The sequence below is a fragment of the Erinaceus europaeus genome, chromosome 2 (assembly GCF_950295315.1).
Source record: "Erinaceus europaeus chromosome 2, mEriEur2.1, whole genome shotgun sequence".
NCBI lineage: Eukaryota > Metazoa > Chordata > Mammalia > Eulipotyphla > Erinaceidae > Erinaceus > Erinaceus europaeus.
Genome location: NC_080163.1, coordinates 182,211,362 through 182,235,188, shown reverse-complemented (window position 1 = coordinate 182,235,188; position 23,827 = coordinate 182,211,362). Strand labels below are relative to the sequence as shown.

Here is a 23,827-nt window from a genome sequence, read left to right as displayed (position 1 = left end):
TGGGTGCAATCATCTCCCTGTAAACAGAGCCTCCTTACAGTATTTATTGATTACTACTTATAGATTACATCAAAGCAAAATGCGGAACATCAAAGTATTTTTTTTTCCAAGGGTTCATTCATCAGGGCAGTTAAATATCTGACTTCGTAGGGCACTGTTCTAAATGTCACCTGTCCCAAAACTTTGTGGGGCCAAATGAGATAATCTTTCTCACTTCAAACCCACCTTGCACATTCCAGACTCTGAGAGGGATATTGGTTTCCATCACATTATGCGAGTTTAGACTTGTCAGTAAGGGCCCATTGACCCCCTAATTCTTAAAGTTCTATGCTATACCAGACACTCTTTCCTCAGAGAGTGGGAACTCAGCAAAGACCTTGAGCTCCTGTACATAGCCAGACATTATAGCTCTTTTTTTTTTTTTTTTTTTGCCTCCAGGGTTATTGCCGGGGCTAGGTGCCTGCACCACAAATCCACTGCTCCTGGACCCATATTTTCCCCTTTTGTTGCCCTTGTTGTTTTATCATTGTTGTGGTTATTATTGTTGTTGCTGTCGTTGGATAGGACAGAGAGAAATGGAGAGAGGAGGGAAAGACAGAGAGGGGGAGAGAAAGATAGACACCTGCAGACCTGCTTCACCACCTGTGACGCAACTCCCCTGCAGGTGGGGAGCCAGGGGCTCCAACTGGCATCCTTCTGCCGGTCCTTGCGCTTCGCACCACATGTGCTTAACCCTCTGAGCTACCGCCCGACTCCCACATTATAGCTCTTAATACTTAAACAGAGGAAATAGAATGGCAGAAAAAACAGCAAGGTAAGCATGCATAATGAAAGCAGAGGATCTCCAACAGGTGGGGTTTGTCCTGGAATGTGTCTTACTCAGGTCTGTTCTCTGCTCAGCTTCGCCACCCTAAAGTTGAATCTGTCAAGCCAGGCTAGCCTAGAGAGGACTCCCCGCTGGGTGTCACTGCTCAGTTTCCCCTCTAGGCCACCCAAGCCAACTATGCAGTGTGCACCCTAAGTTGACTTTGTTTTGGGGTGTGACAGTGCAATAGGCTTAATTCACACAGTCATTCAAATTTAATTGGCTCTAGGCCCATCTGAGGCTGCATATTCCTCTTGAAGCTGTCTTTGATATAGTCCTGAGAGGCCTCAGGGGAGATTTTTATAGAAGCTCATAGAACCCTCCCACTTTCTGGATGTCTTTTATCTGGAAGCCCCATGATGGATGGGGGGGGGGCATACCTCTGCAACATTGCTCCTCAGCCTCCTGTGGAATAATGTTAAGTGGGGTGCCACTGCTTGACACCTCAAAGGCAGTGCAAGAGTTGAAGTCCCTGCAGCCTTCTCCAAGCTGAAGCTGAATGTCTCCATGCACGTCTCTCTCCACCACTGGCTTTCTAGTGGACTTGGTTGTGAGCTAAGGATCCTCATTTGACTGTAGTGTTGAGGCAGGACCAGGTAAGAGATTTAAAGTTGGGGAGAGCCAAGTGGTGGCACACCTGGTTGAGCACACATGCTACAATGCACAAGGACCTGGGTTCAAGCCCCTGGTCCCTCACCTGCTGGGGGAAAGCTTCACAAGTGGTGAAGTAATTCTGCAGATATCTGTCTCTCTCTTCTATCTCCCCACTCCCCTTTCAATTTCCCTCTGTCACTATCCAAATAAATATATTAATTAATTAAATATTTAAAAATAAAGTAAAGGGCGGAGGGTAGATAGCATAATGGTTATGCAAAGAGACTCTCAAGCCTGAGGCTCCAAAGTCCCAGGTTCAATCCCCTGCACCACCGTAAGCCAGAGCTGAGCAGTGCTCTGGTAAAAAAAAAATAATAAAATGAAAATAAAGTAAAATGATAAGGCTGGGCCATGGAGATAGCATAAGGGTACCGACATTCATGCCTGAGACTCAGAGGTCCCTGCACTACCACAAACCAGTTCTGGGCAGCGTTCTGTCTCTCATTAAAAATGAATATAGAGCTCCTAAAAAGATGTAATCCAGTCAACAATATTTATACACCTTTCCCATATTTGGGAGCTACTCTCTACCCTGATCCAGCTTTCTGGTCCTTTTTCCAGCCATGACATCATCTCCCTAGATAATAATTTGGATCCACCTGCATATCAGATTTCAGGCTCAGGGGAAAAAAACAATTAGTATAGCCACAGACCCTTTGGAATATAACTAAAATATGCCTACTAGCTATCCACAAAATGGAGACCCCCCCAATTCTTCCAGCCTTTAGGTTCATGATTAGTCAACAACTTGTTTGACTTTATATGTTAACTCTCTTTGCAGCCACCAGGTTCCAGATGCTACCATGATGCCAACCAGACTTCCTTGGACAGACAACCCCACCAATGTGTCCTGGAGCTCCAATTCCCCAGAACCCCGCCACAGGGAAAGAGAAAGGCAGGCTGGGAGTATGGATCGACCTGTCGATGCCCATGTTGAGCGGGGAAGCAATTACAGAAGCCAGACCTTCCACCTTCTGCATCCCACTTGGGTCCATACTCCTAAAGGGTTAAAGAATAGGAAAGCTACCAAAGGATGGGATTGGATATGGAGTTCTGGTATTCTGGGAATTGTGTGGAGTTGTACCCCTCTTATCCTATGGTTTTGTCAGTGCTTGCTTTTAATAAAAAAAAAAAGATTTAATCCAAGTAAAAAAACCCCTCAAAACAGAAAGAAAGGAAGTGATGCATCCTCCTTTGTAAATTGAAACCACAAAACCATGATATGAGAAAGTCTCACTTAGGCTGTGAAATGAGAAAGAGCTGCACACTAGCTAGTCCCTCTGATTGTAATATTCAGACTAGTTGAGCCAAGCCAAACTTTTCAAGGCTTTATTTGGGGGGAGTTGCTGGTATCCCAAACTGATTGATCCATCACTGTGTGTCGGTCTACTAGCATCTTACCTCCCACCTGCTTGGAGAATAGGATTTGGTGAGCTGCCTGATGTCCAATCCTATCTTCTCCCCTCTGCCCCCATCTGGGCAGCAGTTGAAAGAGACAAGGGAGCCATGTGACTTGTGCTCTGAAATTAGCTGCACCCCCACCGGGGAGCATGCACACAGGAAAGAAGTCCAGGGGGTTACATTAGTCCAAGCTTATGCTCAAGGGCAAAGGCCATGGTTCTGTGGTGTGGCCTGCCTGTGCCCTCAGATTCCAACCTGCCTGGCTCCTGGATGCTTGCTGAGCTTAACAAAATTTCAGTTGTGCCACTTCTACCCCCTTCCCCTTCTGCAGGAGACAGCCACACTTAGGGAGTGTTGGCTTCCAGCACACTGATTAGATCATGGGCTTAGTCCTCATGGGAGGATTACAGGTAGGAAGGCAGGCAGTGAGGGGGACTTGGGGGTCAGGTAGGGAAAGGCTACAGGAAGGGAGAGGCCTGGGGTGGGACAAAGAACAGAAGTAAAAGAGGAGACAGATGTGAGTGTGGGAGAGGGAGGTGATCTCCCCTCAGTCTTTTATTTATTTATTCATTTGCCACAAGGTTTAAGCTCCTACATGACACCACCATTGCCAGTAGGTATATATTTTTTGATAGAGCATGAGAAAGAGAGAGGAGAGGCACCTGCAGCATTGCTCCGCCACCTTTCTGTAACTTCCATGAAGTTCCCTTTCTGTAGATGGGGATCAGAGGCTTAAACCTGGATCAGTGAACATGGAAACATCTGCTCTCTCTCTACCGTGTACACCACTGCCTAGCCCCTGAATTTGGGATTCGTGGACAGGTAAGATGACCACTCTAACCTTATCTATGGGTGGTTTTATAATGGACTCAAAGCCTTGTCTTTAACATGCTGCCCTGACAGAGACCCAGGACTGTGGCAGTTGGGAATGTACACAGCCCCCTGAGTGACAGCTAGTAAGTTTGAGGCAGTGGAGAGAATCCCCACCCCTGCTGGACAATTTCTTCCCCGGACACAAGTCACAGAGTCAGCCTCTCTTCCCCTTCCTCCCTCAGAGACTGTGCACTCACACTTCTGAAATTAGAAATTTCATTCATTTTTATCAAGATCTTGAAATGTGATAATAAAGTTACACCAATGAATAGCTCAGCACAACATGGGGAATGTAATAAAAGAGAAAGCAATAAAAAAGGTGGAGAAACCAGCCCAGGCACACTGAGAGACTGGGAAGAAATAAAAGTAATTATCACCTGCCCAAACTGGCCGTCCTGCTTGGAGAGCACTGTGGAAAATCATTTCAGAACTTTATTTCCTGTATTGAATGTCGATAATTGGGTGTATTTATAAGTCTCTCTGGACGAAAACAGCTTGTAATTTCAAGATGAGAAAACAGTCTTCCAAACAATGAAAAACAATATAGTCTCCCATTTTCACACACACACACACACACACACACACACACACACACACACACACACACACACACAAACACGAGCTTGTTTCTCCCGCGATGTTTTTTGAAGGTGCCGTTGGAATGATTTGCCTTTCGGAAGCCACCATTCCATTTCTCATCTGGAATTGCCTCGTAGACCCTGGCAAAGCACTCAGCGGGGACCACTTCATCTGAGGCAGTGACGGGGGCTTCCCAGGAAAGGCCCCCTGGCTGCAGGAAAATGGATGCCCAGGGCAGGCCAGCAGGGCAGGGAGAAGAAGGACAGGAGGTGAACAGAGTGGGGGCTCCTCTGCGGTGGGGGTTGGGGACTGAGGGTGGTGAGGACAGCTGAGGTGTGTGGCCTCTGAGGATGAATCCAGCCACACTGGCCCTAATGGCTGCTGACAATGCAAAGGCAGAGGGCTGGGACCTGCCAGCAGTGTGATGGACAGACGGCCTCCTGGGAATTCCACTTCCCTTCTCTTTCATTCCTTTCCTCCTGACCTGGGAAGTGAATGGGCTGAACTGCTCTACCCTACTCAGTCACAATTCTCCCCTCACCTCTCTATTCTTTCTATTAAGTCTGGTTTTCCTAGTCCAGCTAAACACACACACACACACACACACACACACACACACACACACACACACCCAAATGACAGATAGATTTTCCTGCTTGCACTCTGTCCACTATTCCCCTTAGTCTCTGGAGGAAGAGTGCTGCACCCCAACTCTTGGTCCTCCCAGATGGTGGGTTCCTGAGACACCAGCCAGGATTTTTCTTCCTCTGCACACAGACCTCCAGAGTAGGAGGCTGCCTCCCCCCCCCCCAGCAGGGCTGTCACTGTGGCTGACAGCTCAATATTAGGGGGTCAGAGGCAGCATCCAGGCATGGGGGGGGGGGGAGAAAAGAAAGTCTCCCTTACCTCTTTGCGTTTTTCTTGGACTGATCAAATAATTCAAGGAATGCTGGACAGATTAAGAAGAGAAAAAATGACAAATTTCAGGCCCAGAGAGTTAGCTCACCTGGTAGGAAATCTTTATTGCCATGTCAACAGGCCAGATCTGAGTCCCAAGCACCTCCACAGCACCCTATAGCAAGGACAATGCAAGTAGCTTTGGTACTGCTCTCTCTCTCTCTCTTCTTTCTTTTACTTTGTCAGTCTGAATTAAAAAAAAAAAAAGATGTGGCCTGGAGTGGTGAAGTAATACATACACAAGGTCTGGGATCGACCCCAAACCACAAGCCAATTTTGTTTCATACAACAGGGTGCCTGCATGGGTAGGATGGGGGTCAGGAAAAAGTAAAGGGAAGGGGTGGGATAGGGGCCTAGGGCTTCAAGGAGAGGAGAGAGGACCCAAGAGATGGCAAGTCACATGATGAAGAGCAAGGTGCCAGGGCAAGTCAGGGCTCCAGGGCTCCTGGTTACTCCAGAAAACCTGTGGTCAGCAGTGTCCAAGACCTCAATGGTTAGGGCTGGGGAAAGCTCAATATTTGTTTGTTTACTGTCATGAGGGTAATTTCTGGGGCTCAGTGCCTGCATATGACTCTACTGCTCCCAGCAGCCATCCCCCTCCCTTTTTTCTTTCCTCTGGATAGTGAGAGGCAGAGAGAGAGAGAGACAGAGACAGAGACAGAAAGAGGCGAGACACTGAAGCACCTGTACACTGCTTAAATTCCCCCCACCCTCTTTAGGAACGCCTATGTAGTGGACCAGAACTCAAACCTGGGTCCTCAAGCATGGTATCATGTGCACTCTACCAGTCTCGAAAGCTCAGTATCTTTATGGGGTGCAGAAGGTGGAAGGTCTGGCTTCTGTAATTGCTTCTCCGATGGGCATGGGTGTTGGCAGGTTGATTCATACCCTTAGCCTACTTCTATCTTTCCCTAGTGGGGTATGGCTTTGGGGAGGTAGGGTTCTGGGACACACTGGTGAGGCCATCTGCCCAGAGAAGTCAGGATAGAGTCATAGTAGCATATGCAACTTAGTGGCTGAAAGGCGGTAAGATATAAAGCAGAACAAAATGCTTAATAAACAGGAGGAACCCAAAGGTAGGAATAGAGCAGCTGGAACTAGGGGGTCTTCATGTGGGAAGAAGCTAGGAAGCCTGTTTTAGGTATGTTCCATTGTGCCCCATGACTTCAGTAATTTTTGTTTGAGCCTGAGAACTAACATGCACGTGGACTAAAAGTATTGTCTGGAAAGATGGTGTCGGAGATGAGAATAGGACTAGAAAGCTAAACACTGTTTTGTACTTTTTTTTTTTTTTTGGAAAAGCCAGCACAACTCCGGTAGCCCCGCCCACTTGAGATCTAGGGGGCGGGACAGAGACCCAGCCCCCGCCCAGCCCCCGCCCCCATCTGTGGGACCCGGTCGCTCTCAGCTGACGGTGCACTTCACGTGACGCTGGAGCAGAGAGAACATGGCTGCTACCACTGGGTGAGTGTCGCCCCGGTGCCTGAGCCATGCCCCGCGGAGCTCAGAGGGAGCCTGGGCTTCCCGGCTGGCCAGTGGATGAGGCCGCCCTCTCCAGGTTGCAGCCCCGCGGGGCTCGCTGTGTGGCCATCGCCGCTGGGATCTGGTGATCCAGGACGGTGACCCGCTGCGCGACCCAGTCAGGGTCCCTGCTGCTGCCGCCACAGCCCCTACTCCGCCTCCCGCCCGGCTCCGGGCCGCCCTGGCGCTCAGGCTCTGCCCCCTGTGTACAGCGCGGGGCGCCTCTCCTGCGGCTGTACGGATAGGCGCGCTCAGCTCCTCGACCCTCATATAGGAGTCTCAGATGAGGTCTCCGGGGAGAAAGGGAGGCAGTGTCTGAGACTGGCGTGGGCCACAGGTCACCTACTTAGGTGTCTAGTTTGCAGACACCAATACTTCTGTCACCAGCTGGTAAACTTTACAGGACTTTCAATTTTTGTTTTGCTTGTTAGTTGTCTTCTCTCCCTTGTAGTGGAACTGCTTTCTGCTCCGCTTCTGCGCTTCCCTATTGCAGCGTCCTGCACGCAGCAGGTGTGTCCTGAAGCCTGCTGCGTTGAAGGAAGAATGGATGAGTGCTTTTAGTGGGGAGAAGCGTGGGCAGTCAGGTTCACTGAACGTTAGGGAGATGGCTCAGGAGGGAGCTTCAGAGGAAAGACTGAATGGCAAAAAAAAAAAAAAGAAAAAAAGTTGATAGTTCAGAGTTCACTGTTCTGGCCGTTACGGAAAGTGTGGAGTGTGTCCTTGGACTGGAGGGTGTGGTGTCCCTGGTAACTTCTCCAGACTTTGCCCTGGGGGACTGGAGTCCCCCTAGGATATTTATCTGCTAAGATCTACTTTTCAAAGCAATCACCTCCCTGGGCTGTGAGTAGGGAGGCTAAGACCCAGTACTGGAAAGAGTGAGTCGTGCTGAAGGGTGAGGAAAGGTAGGGAGGAAACACTGACCTCCCCACACCCCTGCCCCCCCATACCAGGTATGGGAGGGATGAGGTCAGAGGTCAGAATGGAGGGGATTTGTGAGGGAGAAGGGGGTCCCTCCGGTTGGGATAGTTTAGAAGTTACAGATCAGACTTGTAGTGGACACCTGTTGTATTCCACGAACAATGCAGTATTTCATGTCTTTGCTTAGGTATCCAAGGGCCTGTGGGGAGATAAATGTCATCAGGTCACGACAGCAGGTTTCCTGCGAGTCAGATTTGGTTGCTCAGAGAGTCCTGTCAGAAGCTGTGCCTAGGAAGGCCATGGCAGTCCTGGGTGACTGGGTTGTGTTCCTTGGGGCTTGGGGAGCAGTGACAGCCCTCAGCTGGGTATTCATATGCAAACAGAAACTTAAGGTATCCCTCTGGGAAATTTTTCTTTCTTTTTCTCTGCTAATCAGGGTAATCGCTGGGGCTTGGTGTCAGCTATATGAATACACTGCTCCGAGTGGCCTTTTTTCTTCCTTCATTCCTTTTTCTTTCTTTCTTTTTAATTTTTTATATTTATTTGTTTATTTTCCCTTTTGTTGCCCTTGTTTTTTATTGCTGTCATAGTTATTATTGTTGTTATTGATGTCGTCGTTGTTGGATAGGACAGAGAGAAATGGGAAGAGGAGGGGAAGACAGAGAGAGGAGAGAAAGATAGACACCTGCAGACCTGCTTCACCACCTGTGAAGTGACTCCCCTGCAGGTAAGGAGACGGGGTTCGAACTCAGATCCTTACACAGATCCTTGTGCTTGGTGCCATGTGTGCTTAACCCACTGCGCTACTGCCCGACTCCCCCTTCCTTCCTTCCTTCCTTCCTTCCTTCCTTCCTTCCTTCCTTCCTTCCTTTCTTTTATTACCATAGCACTGATCAGGTCTGGCTTATGGTGGTGCAGGGGATTGAACCTGGGACTTCAAAGCCTCAGGCATGACAGTCTGTTTGCATAACCATGATGCTATCTACCCCTGCCCTCGTTTTTGGTTTTTTTTTATTATTATTATTATTGGATAGGACAAAGAGAAATTGAGGGGGGCAGATGATAGAGAGATACCTGCAGACTTATTTTTATCCTTGCCTGATGAAGGATTGTCCCCCTTGCATGTGGATAGTGGGGGCTCGAACCCAGATCCTTGTCCATGGTAACATGTTAACCTGGTGTGCTACCATCCAGCTCCCTCTAAGAAAAATTTCAGGGTTGATCCTGCTCTGTCCTGCCAGCCTGGGCAGCGTCTTCAGGTTGGAGACAGAGGGTCTTATATAGTTTCTTTGGGGTCTACTCTGAGGATACTCCACCTTTCCCCACCCACTGCCACCAATAGACAGAGCCTCATCCTTGGTGCCAGGGAGTCTAGGCTTGTTAAGCCATGTTTTGAGCATTTTGTGGGCAGAGTTGAGACTTCTTTATCCCAATCTGCCTTCATCTGCTTCTCAATGTGGCTTATTCTTTGGAGCCTCAGGCGTGAGAGTCTGTTTGCCTAACCACTGTGCTATCTACCCCACCCTTTGTGGCTTATTCTTTTCTCCTCTTCCCTTTACCTGTTCATCTACTTCTTCTTCTAGCGTTTGCCCTTCTTCTGTAGCCAGTCAACAGCATCAGGTTGAGCCTGATGTAAAGTTTCGAGACCTCCTCTGAATCTGGAGAGGTGGCAGTCGTTGACTATGTGGGTCATAGTCTGTCTGTAGCCGCAGGGGCAGTTCGGGTCGTCTCTGGCTCCCCAGCGATGGAACATAGCGGCGCACCGGCCATGGCCTGTTCGACAGCGATTGAGGAGGGCCCAGTCATAACGTGCTAGGTCAAAGCCGGGTTGACGCTTGCAGGGGTCTGTGATGAGGTGTTTGTTCTTTACCTCAGCTGACTGCCAACTCTGTTTCCAAGAGACTGGAACAGAGAAGTTCAGTGTAGGCATAGGGGACCAGATTGGGTGACGAGACGTCAAGCGTTGGACAGGGTGGGCGAAGATATCCGCGTATATTGGCAGGTCCGGTCGAGCGTAGACGTGGGAAATGAACTTAGATGATGCCGCATCCCGACGAATATCTGGCGGGGCGATGTTGCTAAGAACTGGCAGCCATGGAACCGGGGTGGAACGGATGGTTCCAGAAATTATCCTCATGGAGGAATATAATTTGGAATCGACCAAGTGGGCATGGGGGCTACGGAACCATACTGGGGCACAGTATTCTGCAGTGGAATAGCATAATGCCAGAGGTGATGATCGTAGTGTGGAAGCGCTCGCGCCCCATGAGGAGCTGGCCAGTCTTGCAATGATGTGATTCCTCGCGCCCACCTTTGCTGCAGTTTTTATGAGATGTTTGTGAAATGACAGAGTGCGATCGAGAGTAACGCCAGGATGGACTGGCTGGGCTTCATGCCGGATTCTCGTATCGCCAAGCTGCACATTAAGCTCACGCGAGGCCGAGGCATGGTGTAGATGGAAAACAGATGATACTGTTTTTGCAGTGCTAGGGATTAGTCGCCATTTTTTACAGTAATCGGATATCAGAGACATGTCTTTTGTGAGTGTTTCCTCGAGGATGTCGAACTTGGATGCCTGAGTTGCACAGCAGATGTCATTGGCGTAGATGAACTTCCTTGAAGAAGTTTCTGGGAGGTCATTGATGTAAATATTAAATAGCGTAGGAGCCAGAACAGAGCCCTGGGGGAGGCCACTTGAGACAAGTCTCCATCTCCTAGACTTGTCAGACTTGTTCATCTACTGGCCCTGGAGCACTCTTATCCTCTGACATAATTATTTACATACTGGGCTGGAGGGATAACACAATGGTCATACACAATACTTTTCATATCTGACGCTCTAAGGCCCCAGATTCAGTCCCCAGCACCAACATAAAGCAGAACTAAGCAGTGCTCTGGTCTCTCTCTCTCTCTCAATACATAAATACTAATGTTAAAAAGAAGTCAGTCACATACTTGCAGGCTCAGCTCTTGTGGTTTCTCTCCTTAGAAGTTTGTCTTGACCTTCCTCCTTTCTAACCTCCAGAAAATTTTCCTGTTCAGAACACTAGAGAATCCCAACTTTCCTCCCTGGCAGAATGCTTTCTTCTGCCTGCCCCCTGCCCATTGTTTGTAAGGGGGGGATTATTCCCTTTCATGCCTTTCTCCTGGTCCCCAGGACTTGCCTATGGCCACTTTGTGAGTGGTGCTCAGTGACATGGTGCTGAATGAAGAAAAGGGGTATTTGCTCTAAATTACTCCACTGTCCCCTCATGCTTTCCAGGGAAGCTTTCAGTAATTGAAGAAAAAAGTGTTGGGCAGGAACAGGGATCTGTAGTGGCTCTCTTAAGTAGAAGGATTTTTAGTTGGCTGGATGGGTTCTCTGGGGCTACTGTGCAGAGGGCCTTCACCCAACAAGAAGCAGAAGGTGAGCTGTGCTGGGTTGCATACCTGGTGGGTCAAAGGTCATAGTGGAATCAGCATTCTTCTGTATTTGGAGGAGCCACATTCTAGATCAGAGTCTGTCCCCACCCTGAGGTGAACCTTGTGTTTATGGCATGGGAGGCTGACTTGCACACAGCCCTCTGCCCCCACCCCTAATCATCAAGAAAGAAGGGGGCAGGTTGAGAGATGCTGACCAGTTGCTATGAGGCCCCTCCAGCCAGGGAGCTCGGGGTGGGGGGGGGGAGTGTCTGCCCTGTGCCTGGTTTGAACTGGAGGCTGGAGGTGACTGGTCTTCCAGGCCTCATTGGAAGTGGCTTCACAGTACATACACCCAGTGAGCCCTGTGCACCTTTCTCAGCATGAGAGGATGATAAGGAAAGCTGCGTATATTGAGTCATAGTTATCAAATTGTTTAAAAAAAATGTAACAGATACTTTATTGACATGTTACAGAATAAAAGCTAGCAGCAGATCTGACAATGATAGTAATTTTGAAGTAGTGATGAGCAAAAGTGATTGGAGATACTCTGGCAGCAGTGATGTGGTATGGAAATAGCTGTGACTTCTATTGGTGACTGAACCAAAGCTCTCCTGATGCTGTTGTAGTCAGTTACTTAAATTACTGATTAAAGGAAATGGAGGGGGCCGGGCAGTGGTACACCCAGTTAAGCCCACATAGTACTAAGCACAAGGACCCACACAAGAATCCGAGTTCAAGCCCTCAGCACCCTACCTGTTGGGGGGGGGTTTGCTTCACAAGTGGTGAAGCAGTTCTGCAGGTGTCTCTCTCTCCCCCTTCTCTTAATTTCTCTCTGTCCTATCCAATAAAATGGAAAAAATGGCCACCAGGAGCAGTGAATTCATAGTGCAGGTACTGAGCCCCAGTGGTAACCCTGAGGAAAAAAAAAAGACTCTTAAGCTTGAGGCTCCAGGTTCAATTCCCTGCATCACCATAAGGCAGAGTTGATCAGTACTCTGGTTAAAAAAAAAAAAAAATTGAATGAGAAGGTAGAGAGATAAAGCTGTAGTAGACAAAGTCCCTCAGTTCTGTATATGAATGCCCAGGGTCATTGCATCTTGGGCAAGAATCATGGGGTGGCCTCTGAGGACAAAGATAACTTATTCCCTATTTGGGGGAACAGAGGTTAGGGCAGTTTCACCACATTATCCCTGGGTGCTGGCCCCGCCTCCTGGTCACTCCTGGCAATCTGAAGGTGAGTGGCATTGGCCTGAGGTCTCTGGTGTGTATTTTCTGGGTGTCTGGTGTCCTTCATTCCTTCCTGTCTCCCCTGGCATTGTCTGTGCCTTGGATGCCTTACCCTGGGGCTCAGAGATGATCTGGCTTTTGACATCTATTTATTGATTTAATTGTAATATATAATTTTTTTATCGGTTAGATAGAGACAAACAGAAATCGATAGTGAAGGTGGGAGACAGAGAGGGAGAAAGAAGGATGACACCTGAAGACCTGCTTTACTGCTCATGAAGCTTCTCCCCCCCACCCCGCAGGTGGGGACTGGGGGCTTGAACCTGAGTCCTTGCACATTGCCACAAGTATGCTCAACCAGGTATGCCTCTGCCCAGCCCCGGCTTTTGCTTTTATAAATCCCAGGTGCCAATTCCCAACAACTCCTGCTGAAACACGTTAGAGATGTCTTCTCAGTGCTGCTTTGGCTGAACTTCCGAGGAGAGGTTACCTGTGCTGGCTTTAGGTCCAGCTCTCTCTCTGGGGTTTGGCCAGGAGAGATCATAGAACATGCCTTTAGAAACCTTGCCCCTAGGGGGAGTCTTGGATGGTTACTCATCACTGACCACAACAACACCTGCCTGCAGGTCCAAGGTTTCTAGAGACATGCCCTTTGATTTCTTGTGGCCTTTGCCCAACCCCAGAGAGAAAGCTGGATCCAAGGCCAACACGGGAGACATCTCCCTGAAAGTTCAGCCAAAGCAACACTGACTTGGGTTGACAAAATAGCTCTGTTGGATAGTGTGATACCTTGCCATCTGTTGGACCCAGGTTCAAGGCCAGCTTTGGTGCTTGCTGTCTAAAAAAAAAAAAAAAAAAAAGTATGGTTCAAGCCACCCCCAGCTCCCACCTTCAGGGGGAAAGCTTCACAAGCGGTGAAGCAGTGCTGCAGGTGTCTTTTTGTCTTTCTCCTCCTGACCTCCCCTTTCCCTCTCAAATTCTCTCTGTCTCTGTTTAGTAATAATAATAATAATAATAATAATAATAATAATAATAATAATAATAAAGTATTTGCCTTGGCAAGTCATCACAAGCTTCCTGTGGCTGGGCTGCCTTGTAGAGGATTGGGCAGTGCTGTAGATTTTCTTTTTATACAATTTTTTAATATTATTTGTTACTGGATAGAGACAGAGAGAAACTGAGAGAGAAGGGGGAGACAGAGAGATGCCCACAGACCTGCTTCACCGCCTGTGAAGTGACTCCCCTGTAGGTCGGGAGCTGGGGGCTCGAATTGGGTTCCTAACTGGTCCTTGCACTTTGTGCCACGTACGCTTAACCCGCTGCGCTACCGCCCGACTCCCTGTTGTGTAGATTTTCTTCTTTATCCAGTTGACTGCTCACAGAGAGATGCTCATCCAGCTTCCGGTCTGGACTTGGGGGCTGATTGGCCCTGAGACCAGAGCCCCCATTTGAGTGCTCTAAAGGAGTTTGGTTTCTCAGAAGGAATCCAGCCCACCTGAGAACTTTTGGGGTGGGGGGAGTGGGGAGCATGTGGGTAGCCAGGTGGACCTGGCATCAGGCAGGGCAGTGGAGTGAGGCGTGGAGGGAGGGGAGGTGGGCAGGGCTGGAGTCTGCAGGCACTTTCCAGCCAGAGGTGCCTCTGAATCATGTAGATCTGGGCTGCTTGGGCGTTAGCTGTGTGTGATTATGACATTTCCTTTGAACAGCTGAGTTGTCTGCAGAGAGGAAGTTCTTCCTTAAGCTTATCCCTTTGCCATGTGAGATGAGGAGAGGGTGGGTGGGGGTGCAAGAAGGACCCCGTGGATGAATGCTGGTGCCTGCACTTTTACTTCCTGACAGTATGACCAGCTGGGATGCAATCCTGCTTATATGAGTTCTTATCGTCGCCCCTCCTCTCTTTGTTTTTTTTTTTTTTTAAATCGCCTCCAGAATTATTGCTGGGGCCTGGTGCTGGATGACTCCACCACTCCCAGCAGCCATTTTATCCATCCATCCTTCCTCCCTCCCTTCCTCCCTTCCTCCCTTCCTCCCTTCCTTCCTTCCTTCCTTCCTTCCTTCCTTCCTTCCTGTCTATTTTATTTGATAGGACAGAGAGAAATTGAAGAGGGGAGTGGGAGATAGAGAGGGAGAGGGAAAGATAGACACCTGCAGACCTGCTTCACTGCTCATGAAGCTTTCTCCCTGCATGTGGGGAGTGGAAGCTTGAACCTGGGTCCTTGTGCATGCTAATGTGTGGACTTAACTGGCCATCCCCCCACCTCTATCATTTCATTCTTTTTAAAAAAATATTTATTTATTTATTCCCTTTTGTTGCCCTTGTTGTTTTATTGTTGCAGTTATTATTGTTGTCGTCGTTGTTGGATAGGACAGAGAGAAATGGAGAGAGGAGGGGAAGATAGAGAGGGGGAGAGGAAAGATAGACACCTGCAGACCTGCTTCACAGCCTGTGAAGCGACTCCCCTGCAGGTGGGGAGCCGGGGTCTCGAACCAGGATCCTCACGCCCACCGGTCCTTTATCCTTTCATTCTTGTGGCTGAGCGTGGCAGGAAAGAGGCCCAGCTCAGAGGCAGCCATGTTGTCCACTCTTCCAGGAGAATGAGGGCCAATGCCAGGTTCTAGCGCTCTCGGCATGGTGGAGGCATGTGTGTGGGGGAGGTTGCTGTGTACCCCTCTCCCTTCTTAGTCAGACTGGCCTGGGGTTTCTGCTTCTGCTTTCTGCCCACTGGGGCTGATGTGGTAGCTTCTGAGCCATGCAGCTGTGTGTTACTCTGCTCACTGATGTTTATGGAGCACGATCTGTGTAGCCAGCAGGGAGCATGGTACTGGGGCAGCAGTGACTGGAGCAGGCCTAGCTCTCTGCTTTCATGGGTTTCATCCCATGGGTGACGGTGGCCTCCCCAGTGAGCACTGGTGCATTTAGACTAGAAGGTGAAGGTGTCATTTAGCGTGTGCAGGACTGAGTGGCAGGGCTGGTTAAAGGAGTCTGGGAAGCAGAGGGTCAGGAGCTGGGTGTGCTATGGGCAAGGGGGGTCTGGGAGAGCTGGGGCCCTCGGGGAGGGGTTGTCAGCCATTGAAGGTCCAGGTTCCTTTCAGGAAGTTCCCAGGAGTGGATTCTATCTTCTTTCCTCCGTTCGCATTTTCTAGTCTCCTGTGTGCCTGCCGGGGGCTGTGGCTGGAGGCCAGAGGCAGGGAGCAGCCAGGAATCCTCAGAGGCCAGCCGTGGGTGCAGAGTTGGGGGGCGGGGGAAGGAAGGGAGAAAGGAAGGGACAACATGTGGATGCATAGGCCAGATCCAGGTGGTCTGGGTCAGATCATGTGTGTCTCTTATGGATGGTTAAGCTCCTTGTGGCTAAGAGTTGTGTGTGGGGCTGGGAAGGTAGCACAGTGGACTTGCATGCCTGAGGTCTCAGAGGTCACAGATTCAATCTTTGGCATCACTGTATGCCAAAATGGAAGACTTATTCTCTCCCTCTTTCTGTTTTTCTCTCTCCCCCCACCCCCACAAAATACTTTAGAGTTTTCTGTTGGTTTTGCTTTTTTTTTTTTTATTGATTTAATAATGTTCAACAAGACCATCAGATAAGAAGGGTACAATTCCACACAATTCCCATCGCCAGAGTTCTGTATCCCATCCCCTCCACTGGAAGCTTTCCTATTCTATATCTCTCTGTGAGCATGGACCCTGGATCATTATGAGGTTCAGAAGGTGGAAGGTCTGGCTTCTGTAATTGCTTCTCCACTGGACATGGGCATTGACAGATTGATCTGTACTCCCAGACAGCCTGTTTCTATCTATCTTTCCTGATTGGGGTAATATTTTGCTTTTTTTTTTTTTTTTAGAACACCTGCTCAACTCTGACTTATGGCAGTGCTGGGTATTGAACCTGGAACCTCCAATGCCTCAGACTGTTCCACTTCCAATGGTGCTATCTCCCTGCCCTCTCTCATAAAAATAAATAAAATCCTTTTTTGGGGGGGTAAAAATTATTTATTCATTTATTGCATAGAGACAGAGAGAAATCAGAGGAAAGAGGGAGATAGAGGGGAGAGAGAGAGAGAGAGTGAGCGAGCTGCTATACTCCTTTACCACTTGTGAAGCTTTCCCATTGCAGGTGGGGACTGGGGCCTAGAACCTTGTGCACTGTCACATACATGCTTGACCTAGTGCACCACCACCCGCCCATAATAAATTTCTTTTTTTGTTGGGGGGGGCACTCTGATCTCAGCACCAGTCAGCCCAGGTCTGAACAGGAAGCTGGGTGAGCATCTCTGTGAATAGGCAGCTGGACTGAAGCAAAACTACACCACTGCCCAGTACTCTGTAGAGCATCCTGGCCTGAGTCACCAAGCACACTGGAGTGCTGCTGTCAGCCATTAGTATCCAGCCCGGACTCCCTAGGGTCAGGGTTTCTCAAGACATGCCCTTTGACTTCTCATGGCATAAGCCCAACCCTAGCGAGAAAACTAGGCCCTAGGCCAACACGGGGGACATCTCCCTGCAAGTTCAGCTGAAGCAGCACTGAGGAAGACATCTCCTGGGCTGACAGAGTAGCTCCCTTGGATAGTGCACTGCCTTCCCGTGCTGAAGCCCAGCCCCCCCCCCGCCCCCCACTGCATTGAAGGGAGCTTTGGTGTTACAGTCTCTTTTACTCTTTCTGTGTTTCCTATCTGCCAAAAAAAAAAAAAAAAAAAGTATGTGTGTTGCCAAACCACTGCAGGCTCTCCCTGAAGGGGTTACATCTTCCTGTCTTTCTTTCTTCTTCTTCTTTTAATATTTATTTATTTATTTCCCCTTTTGTTGCCCTTGTTGTTTTGTTGTTGTTGTTGTAGTTATTGTTGTTACTGATATCGTCGTTGTTTGATAGGACAGAGAGAAATGGAGAGAGGAGGGGATGACAGAGGCGGGAGAGAAAGACAGACACCTGCAGACCTGCTTCACCGCCTGTGAAGCGACTCCCCTGCAGGTGGAGAGCCGGGTCTCGAACCAGGATCCTTATGCCGGTCCTTGTGCTTTGCGCCACCTGCGCTACCGCCTGACTCCCTCTTCCTGTCTCTCATCCCTACCCAAGGTCCAGTGCTCCAGGACAGCATGGAAGGGAAGCCACATGCCCCATAGAGGGGTGTTGCTGGGCCACAGGCATGTTGAGCTTGTGCCACAGTGTGCCGTGCTCATGGGGGTCCCCCAGCAGGCTGTCCTGAGGGCCCATCCCCGACATGTGCAGTAATTGGCCTGTGCTAACCATGGTCTGCGTGGTGGCTTGTTTGTGTCTTTGCAGCCCTTCCTTCTGGCTGGGGAATGAGACCCTGAAGGTGCCGCTGGCACTCTTCGCCCTGAACAGACAGCGTCTGTGTGAGCGTCTGCGGAAGAACCCAGCCTACGCGGTCGGCGCTGTGGTGCTACTGCAGGGCGGGGAGGAGACACAGCGCTACTGCACGGACACCGGGGTCCTCTTCCGTCAGGTGAGACCCTTTCTGCCCCCTCCCAATCCACTTACCCCACTTCTGGGTGGGTTTCGGGCCTCCTGTTTGCCTTCCTCCTGTACTTTATGTATGGTAACGTGTGTGTTCAAGTGAATGTGCGACCACCCGGCCCCAGTGATTGTTTTACCCTTAAAGTTTTGTCGCCAGGGTTATCTCTAGAACTCAGTGCCTGCACAGTCTCATCATTCCTAGTGACCATTTTCCTCACCCCTTTCTTCTAGATGGAGAGTGAGAGGCAGAGAGAGACAGAGACAGAGAGAGACAGGATAGACACTGGAGCACGGTGCCACTGCACATCCCACTTACCCCCAGCAGGTGCTCCCGTGTGGTAACTGGGAACTAGAACCCGGGTCATTGTGCATGGTAACGTGGGTGAACCACCTACCAGCCCTGCTTTTACTTTTTTTTTTTTTTTTGCTATCAGGGTTATTGCTGGGATTCAGTGCCTATACAGGCCCATTGCTCCCAGCAGCCATATTTTTTCCAGTTGTTTCTTTTTGATAGACAGAGAGAGAGAGAGAGAGGGAGAGAGAGAAGGAGAGATACCTGTAGCACTGCTCCACTGCTTGTGAAGCTTCTCCCCTGCAGGTGCAGACCAGGGGCTTGCACCTGGTCCCCCTACATGGTAACGTGCCCTCTACCAGATGAGCCTCATTTTTTATGCCTTTTAATTTTTTAAAAAGATTTATTTATTTTCATGAGAGAGACAGAAATGGAGAGAGATCCTAGCACTACTAATCTCTGGCTAATGTTGGTGCTGGGGTATGAACCTGAAGCCTCTGGGACCTCAGGCACTCAAGTCCTATGCTCTAACACTGAGCCATCACCCCAGTCCAACTGTTTTTGCCTTTTTCCTAAAGCAGCTCTAATCAGTGTCTCCTGTAGGTAGAATCCTCCTCTCCCCTCAGCCACATCAATCTGCAGCTCCAAGCCAGGGGTCCCTGGTTACTGGGGCTACGGAAGTCTTGCTTTTTCTGACCAGTCTTGATGCTTCTCGGGGTTTGCATATCCTGGTGACTGAGAAGCTGATCTCCTAAATTCAGCTGCTGGTTCCCTTGATGATGTTCTAGCAGGTTAATTTTAGAAGACATCCTCCTCCACTTGGTACCTTTTTAACCTTCTTTTAGCTCAGTGTTTATTGCTAAACACTGAAGTCATCAGCCTTTCTGGGGGTGGGAGGCGGAAGTTACAAGTGCTAAATGGGGGACTCCATTTCTGGGCAGATGTCTGGGCTGAGTGGCTCAGTCAAGGCTGCACATGGCCAGCTCATGTTGGGGGGTAGTGGGGGTGGGCGTTGCCAAGAGGTGTGGGCAGCACTGAAGCATCATTATGGTGCTGGGGCAACACTGGTGTTCCCGCCTGCTCGGTCAAGAGCCTGTGGGGGTGGCTGGTGAGATGGGGGTGCATTGGGGGAAGGAGAGGGGCTAGTCGGGCCTCCCCCTGCCAAATCAAGACAGAAGAGGCTGGGGATGGCTTTGGTGGCTGTGTGAGGCTGGGGCAGTCTGAGAAGAGGCACAGGTGGGCCACTCTTGGGTGCAGGGAGAAGAAGGTCCTCTCTCAGTTGCCCCCTCCCTCAGGGCCCCTCCTTACTGTCTCTCTCTCTCTCTCCCTTTCTCTCTCTCTCTCTGGCTTCTTGGTAACCCGCATGTTCCTTCCCACCACAGGAGTCCTTCTTCCACTGGGCGTTTGGTGTCACTGAGCCAGGCTGCTATGGCGTGATTGATGTTGACACTGGCAAGGCTACTCTGTTTGTGCCCAAGCTTCCTGCCAGTCATGCTACCTGGATGGGAAAGTAAGGAGCTTTCTGGGCCCTGTGGCCATGCCTGCTGACCCCTTGTTGGCTAGGGCTGGGATGGGGGAAGGGAGGCTGGTGGTCAGGTCCTTGCTCTGAGCTCAAGTCTTGGCATCTTTGGTGAGGTGCATCAGAGTTGGAGCTACACACACCCTGCCTATAGATCCCCCCCCCCCACTTTTGATTGCCACCAGAGTTATTGCGGGAACTTGGTGCCTGCACTATAAATCCACTGCTCCTGACAGCTGCCAATTTTTCCATGTCCATGTTCATTTTCTTTTTCTTTCTTTCTTTCTGTATTGTATTGTATTGCATTGCATTGCATTGCATTGTATTTTTTACTTGATAACAGAAATTGAGAGGGGGGAGGGGAGATAGAGAAGGAGAGAGAAAGAGAGACACCCACAGCCCTGCTTTACCTCTCGTGAAGCCCCTGTGGGCGGGGGGCTGGGGGCTTGAACCTGGATCCTTGCATATGATAACGTGTACACTCAACCAGGTGCACCACCCTGAATACCCCTGACCATAATTTTCTTTTCTTTCTTTCTTTTTTTTTTTTTTTGCTGGCACTAAGGCCTCGTGCATGCATAATTTCACTGGATAGAGAGACAGACACCATGGTACTGAATGTCCCTCTGTTGCCATGACACCTCCCCCAGGCCATGCACGTGACCAGGCCTGTTGAGCCATCTCTCTGTTAGAGATGATGTTTACTAGCCTTGAGCTTGGATCTCCAGCTTTGGGAACTACCTATTATATATGCATAGCATTTGAGGGAGGAGACCTGAGGAACTGGGCCAGGGAGGTCAGGACCCACCATGGAGGTTCAGCACTGATATGCTGGGTGCTACTCATACCTGATACCTCTGAGCTGGGCTGGGCAGAGTCTCAGGTGCAGGCCCTCCTTTGGATCGTCTGTGAGAGAGGTAGGCTTGTGGCTCTGGGGTGGGCCTGTGGGAGGTATGAACCCTGAAAGGCCTCTTCCCCTCCTCGGCAAAGCCTACGAACTTCAGGGCCCTCAGCTGTGTCCCCTGATTTGTGCACTGAGGTAGAAGCTGTACCTCAGGACATGTTGAGTGCCCACAGACATGTCTTCCAGCATCCTTGATGCCCTGAGAGTGGTTCTCCTGCCCTTAATGTGTCAGTTACAACTGTTGCTGCCTAGTGCTCCAAATGCTCATTGCCAGATGCTCTGGCAGGTCTGGAGCTGCTGTGGCGAGGGGTCTCCTGGGGAGAGTTTACAGCTGATCTTACATAGAAGAGTCTCCAGCTCTCTTCCTGAACCCCAAGATCACCCCAGAGCTGTGGCCTCAACCCTGCCAGGGACCTCTGGGCCTGGCGCCCCCCACATTTTCTTGTTTGTTAGATCTGGGGCTTTGTAACCTACCTGATTCCACTGCCCATGGCAGGCTTTTTAAATTAAAAAAAAAGTTAAAAAAATTTTTTTTTATTATCTTTATTTTATTTACTAGATAAAGACAGCCAGAAATCAAGAGGGAAGGGGGTGATAGGGAGAGACAGAGAGATAGACACTTCTTCACCACTTGCAAAGCATTCCCCTTGCAGGTGGGGACTGGGGGCTCAAACCTGGGTCCTTGTGCACTGTAACATGTGCACTCAACCAGGTGTGCCACCATTCGTCCCCCCCAAAAAGCTTTATTATTATTATTATTTTATTGTTCTCTGTTTCTAAATTTCAGCTAGAGATAGTCAGAGAGAGTCACCAAAGCTCTAATATTCCTGGAGGTTCCCCTGACGCCCTGTACAGCACTCCCATGTCAAGCATGCGGCGTCTTGGTCTGCTTCCCTCTCAGTCTTTTCTTGGCCCTTCCTCTGGGCCCTGGGAATGTTGAGTTGTCCCGCCACTTAGAGCCAGCCTGACAGCTGGGGAGGGGGGGAGGGGCACCAAGTGCATCTGTCCCTCTGTCTGTCTGTCTGCAGAGCTGACTCCTGTGGGACACTGGAGAGTGTCTGTCTGTGGACTGTGAGAAGAAGCACAGTCCTTGCCTCGCACACCCCCCCCCCCCCCCCCCGCCACCAGTGGAAAATCCTGGGTGGCTCTGCTCTGCCTGCATCTCCCCCAGCCTCCATCTGTGGAGCCACATGGCACCTGACCTGAGGGCTTAAAGCCCAGGACGGGATTGGCCAGGCAGCAGCTGTCAGCGGTTGGCTTCTCTGGAGCGTAATCTCCAGTAATACAGGAATAATGTGTTGCATCTTGCCAGGCTTGCAGAGCTGCTGTGGAAAGTTTTCCTCCAGCCCACCCCCTGCTTTGCCCAGCCAGCTGATGGTCTAGTACCAATGGCCAGCTTGGGGACCAGTCAGGGTACTGATGGGTCTGCAGGGTGTGTTGCACTGCTGGAAAGGCTTTCTGGTGGTCTGGGAGGTGGCACAGTGGATGAAGTACTGGACTCTCAAGCATGAGGTCCTGAGTTCAGTCCCTGGCAGTACATGTACCAGAGTGATGTCTGGTTCTTTCACTCTCTCCATCTATCATTCTTTATGAATAAATAAAATATTTAAAAAAAGAAAGAAAGAAAAGAAAAAAGAAAGGCTTTCTGTGTACATGGGCCAGGACGGGTCCAGCAGCTTTTTCTCTAAAGGCATTCTGACCCTTGCAGCCTGGCTGCCTGGTACCATCCTCTCTAGGTCCCCATGTCTCCAGCCTTCTGGAGAGAAGACAGTGGTTGTTTGAGGCCCAGGGTTTGGGGAGTGGCTGGATCTGACCATGTTTTTAGATACTTTGAATTAACAGGGCCAGGTGTGTGTGTGTGTGGGGGGGGGGGGGGGGAACTGTGGGATCACATGGCCCTGGCATTCAAAGTCCAGCAGGCCTGCACATTTGACCTGTTCCTCAGCTCCCTTCTGAGTGTCTATTGATGACTTTGGAAAATCCATCTGGCAAGCAGTCCTGAGTCTTCCAGGGAAGCAGAGCTCCATCTGTAGAGTCGCTGTTCTCTGCATAGGTGGCTTGTCCTTCTGTCGGGGCTGCAGATGCTGAGGGGCTTGGGAGCAGCCTAGGACATGTCCCACTCATCTCTGAATCTCCTTGCTCTGGAGTGTGGCCATTTTAGGTTATTATTTGTTTGGAGTCTCTGTTTATAGAGTCTAGCATCTCTCTGATGTGAGCATGTCCTCCCTCGTTTTCAGAGTGAGTCTCTGGGGCTGAGAGCTCTGTTAGGGTGTCTGGGGTCTCCTGAGTAGGCAGGAACAGGCTCCTGTGGTTCCACAGGCCTGGGCAGCTTCAGTGCTCACTGAAGGTGATGACTTCATGCCGAGTCAGGGGAATCCTCGGAGAATTTTCTCATCTTGTCTGTTCTACTCTTGTCCCTGGTTGAGATTCCAGCCTTGGAACTAGGGGTCCCGTGTTCAGTCAGAACTTTGCAGGAAAAGGGGGATCCTATTCCTTTGGGGGCACGTGTGGACCTCAGGCTGCCCAAGAATGTGAGTGAGAGCCTCTAGGAATGAGAATCTGAGGCTCTGAGCACAGCTGCTCTGGTATAAGAACTGGTGTGTGTGTGTGTGTGTGTGTGTGTGTGTGTGATGTGAACATGAAAGGGGGTAATTGGGGTGTGCGGTTGGTGTGTATATGAAGGTTTTATGTATGGAGGTAGTGTTTATATGTGTGTATGAGGGTGTGTGTGAGGGCGTATGTATATTGGTGTGTGAGGTGTGCACAGTGGGTCACAGTAATAGTCTCTGACCCCATACACACACTTGGGTCACAAGGACCAAGGCCACCCTGCCTTATCTATCTGGTGGCCTTGCCCTGGCTCCCTCTGCTTTTTTGGAGGAGGTTTGGGACACAGATGTGGGGGGCAGACCTTCCAGAGAGGGATATAGGCAGTTCCTGTGGCTCTCACCTGGGTGGTTTGAGGGAAGCCTGTGTCCAGCAGCCCAGGTTGGCTTGGCCCTTGCCAGGATCCTCTTCCAGGTGCCTCCTTGTTTTCACCTCACTTCCTAGAGCAGGCAGGCTCTGCCCCCCTTGCCCTTGGGCATGGCCCCGAGGATTGGGGGCCTGCAGAGTTTTGGAGGGATCCAAGCTAATGGGATCCTGTATTGGTCTCCACTCCCCCCACCGCTGGTGTCTGTCAAGGAGAATGAGAGGTGGCAGGTTGTTTGCAGTGGAAGGCAGACTGCGGCTGTTGGAAATTGAT

The 23,827-nt window shown here is 50.1% G+C and overlaps 1 protein-coding gene across 1 annotated transcript in view; it reads left to right on the top strand.

Annotated features, from left to right (window-relative positions):
* The first annotated feature begins 6,663 nt into the window (after positions 1-6,663).
* PEPD (peptidase D) overlaps positions 6,664-23,827 on the top strand; it is a 136,961-nt gene continuing 119,797 nt past the window's right edge. Inside the window, exons 1-3 of the mRNA XM_007539474.3 lie at positions 6,664-6,793; positions 17,674-17,857; positions 19,543-19,670. Coding sequence (XP_007539536.1) covers positions 6,777-6,793; positions 17,674-17,857; positions 19,543-19,670 — 329 coding nt within the window. The 5' untranslated portion in view covers positions 6,664-6,776. The remainder of the gene's footprint in view (positions 6,794-17,673; positions 17,858-19,542; positions 19,671-23,827) is intronic.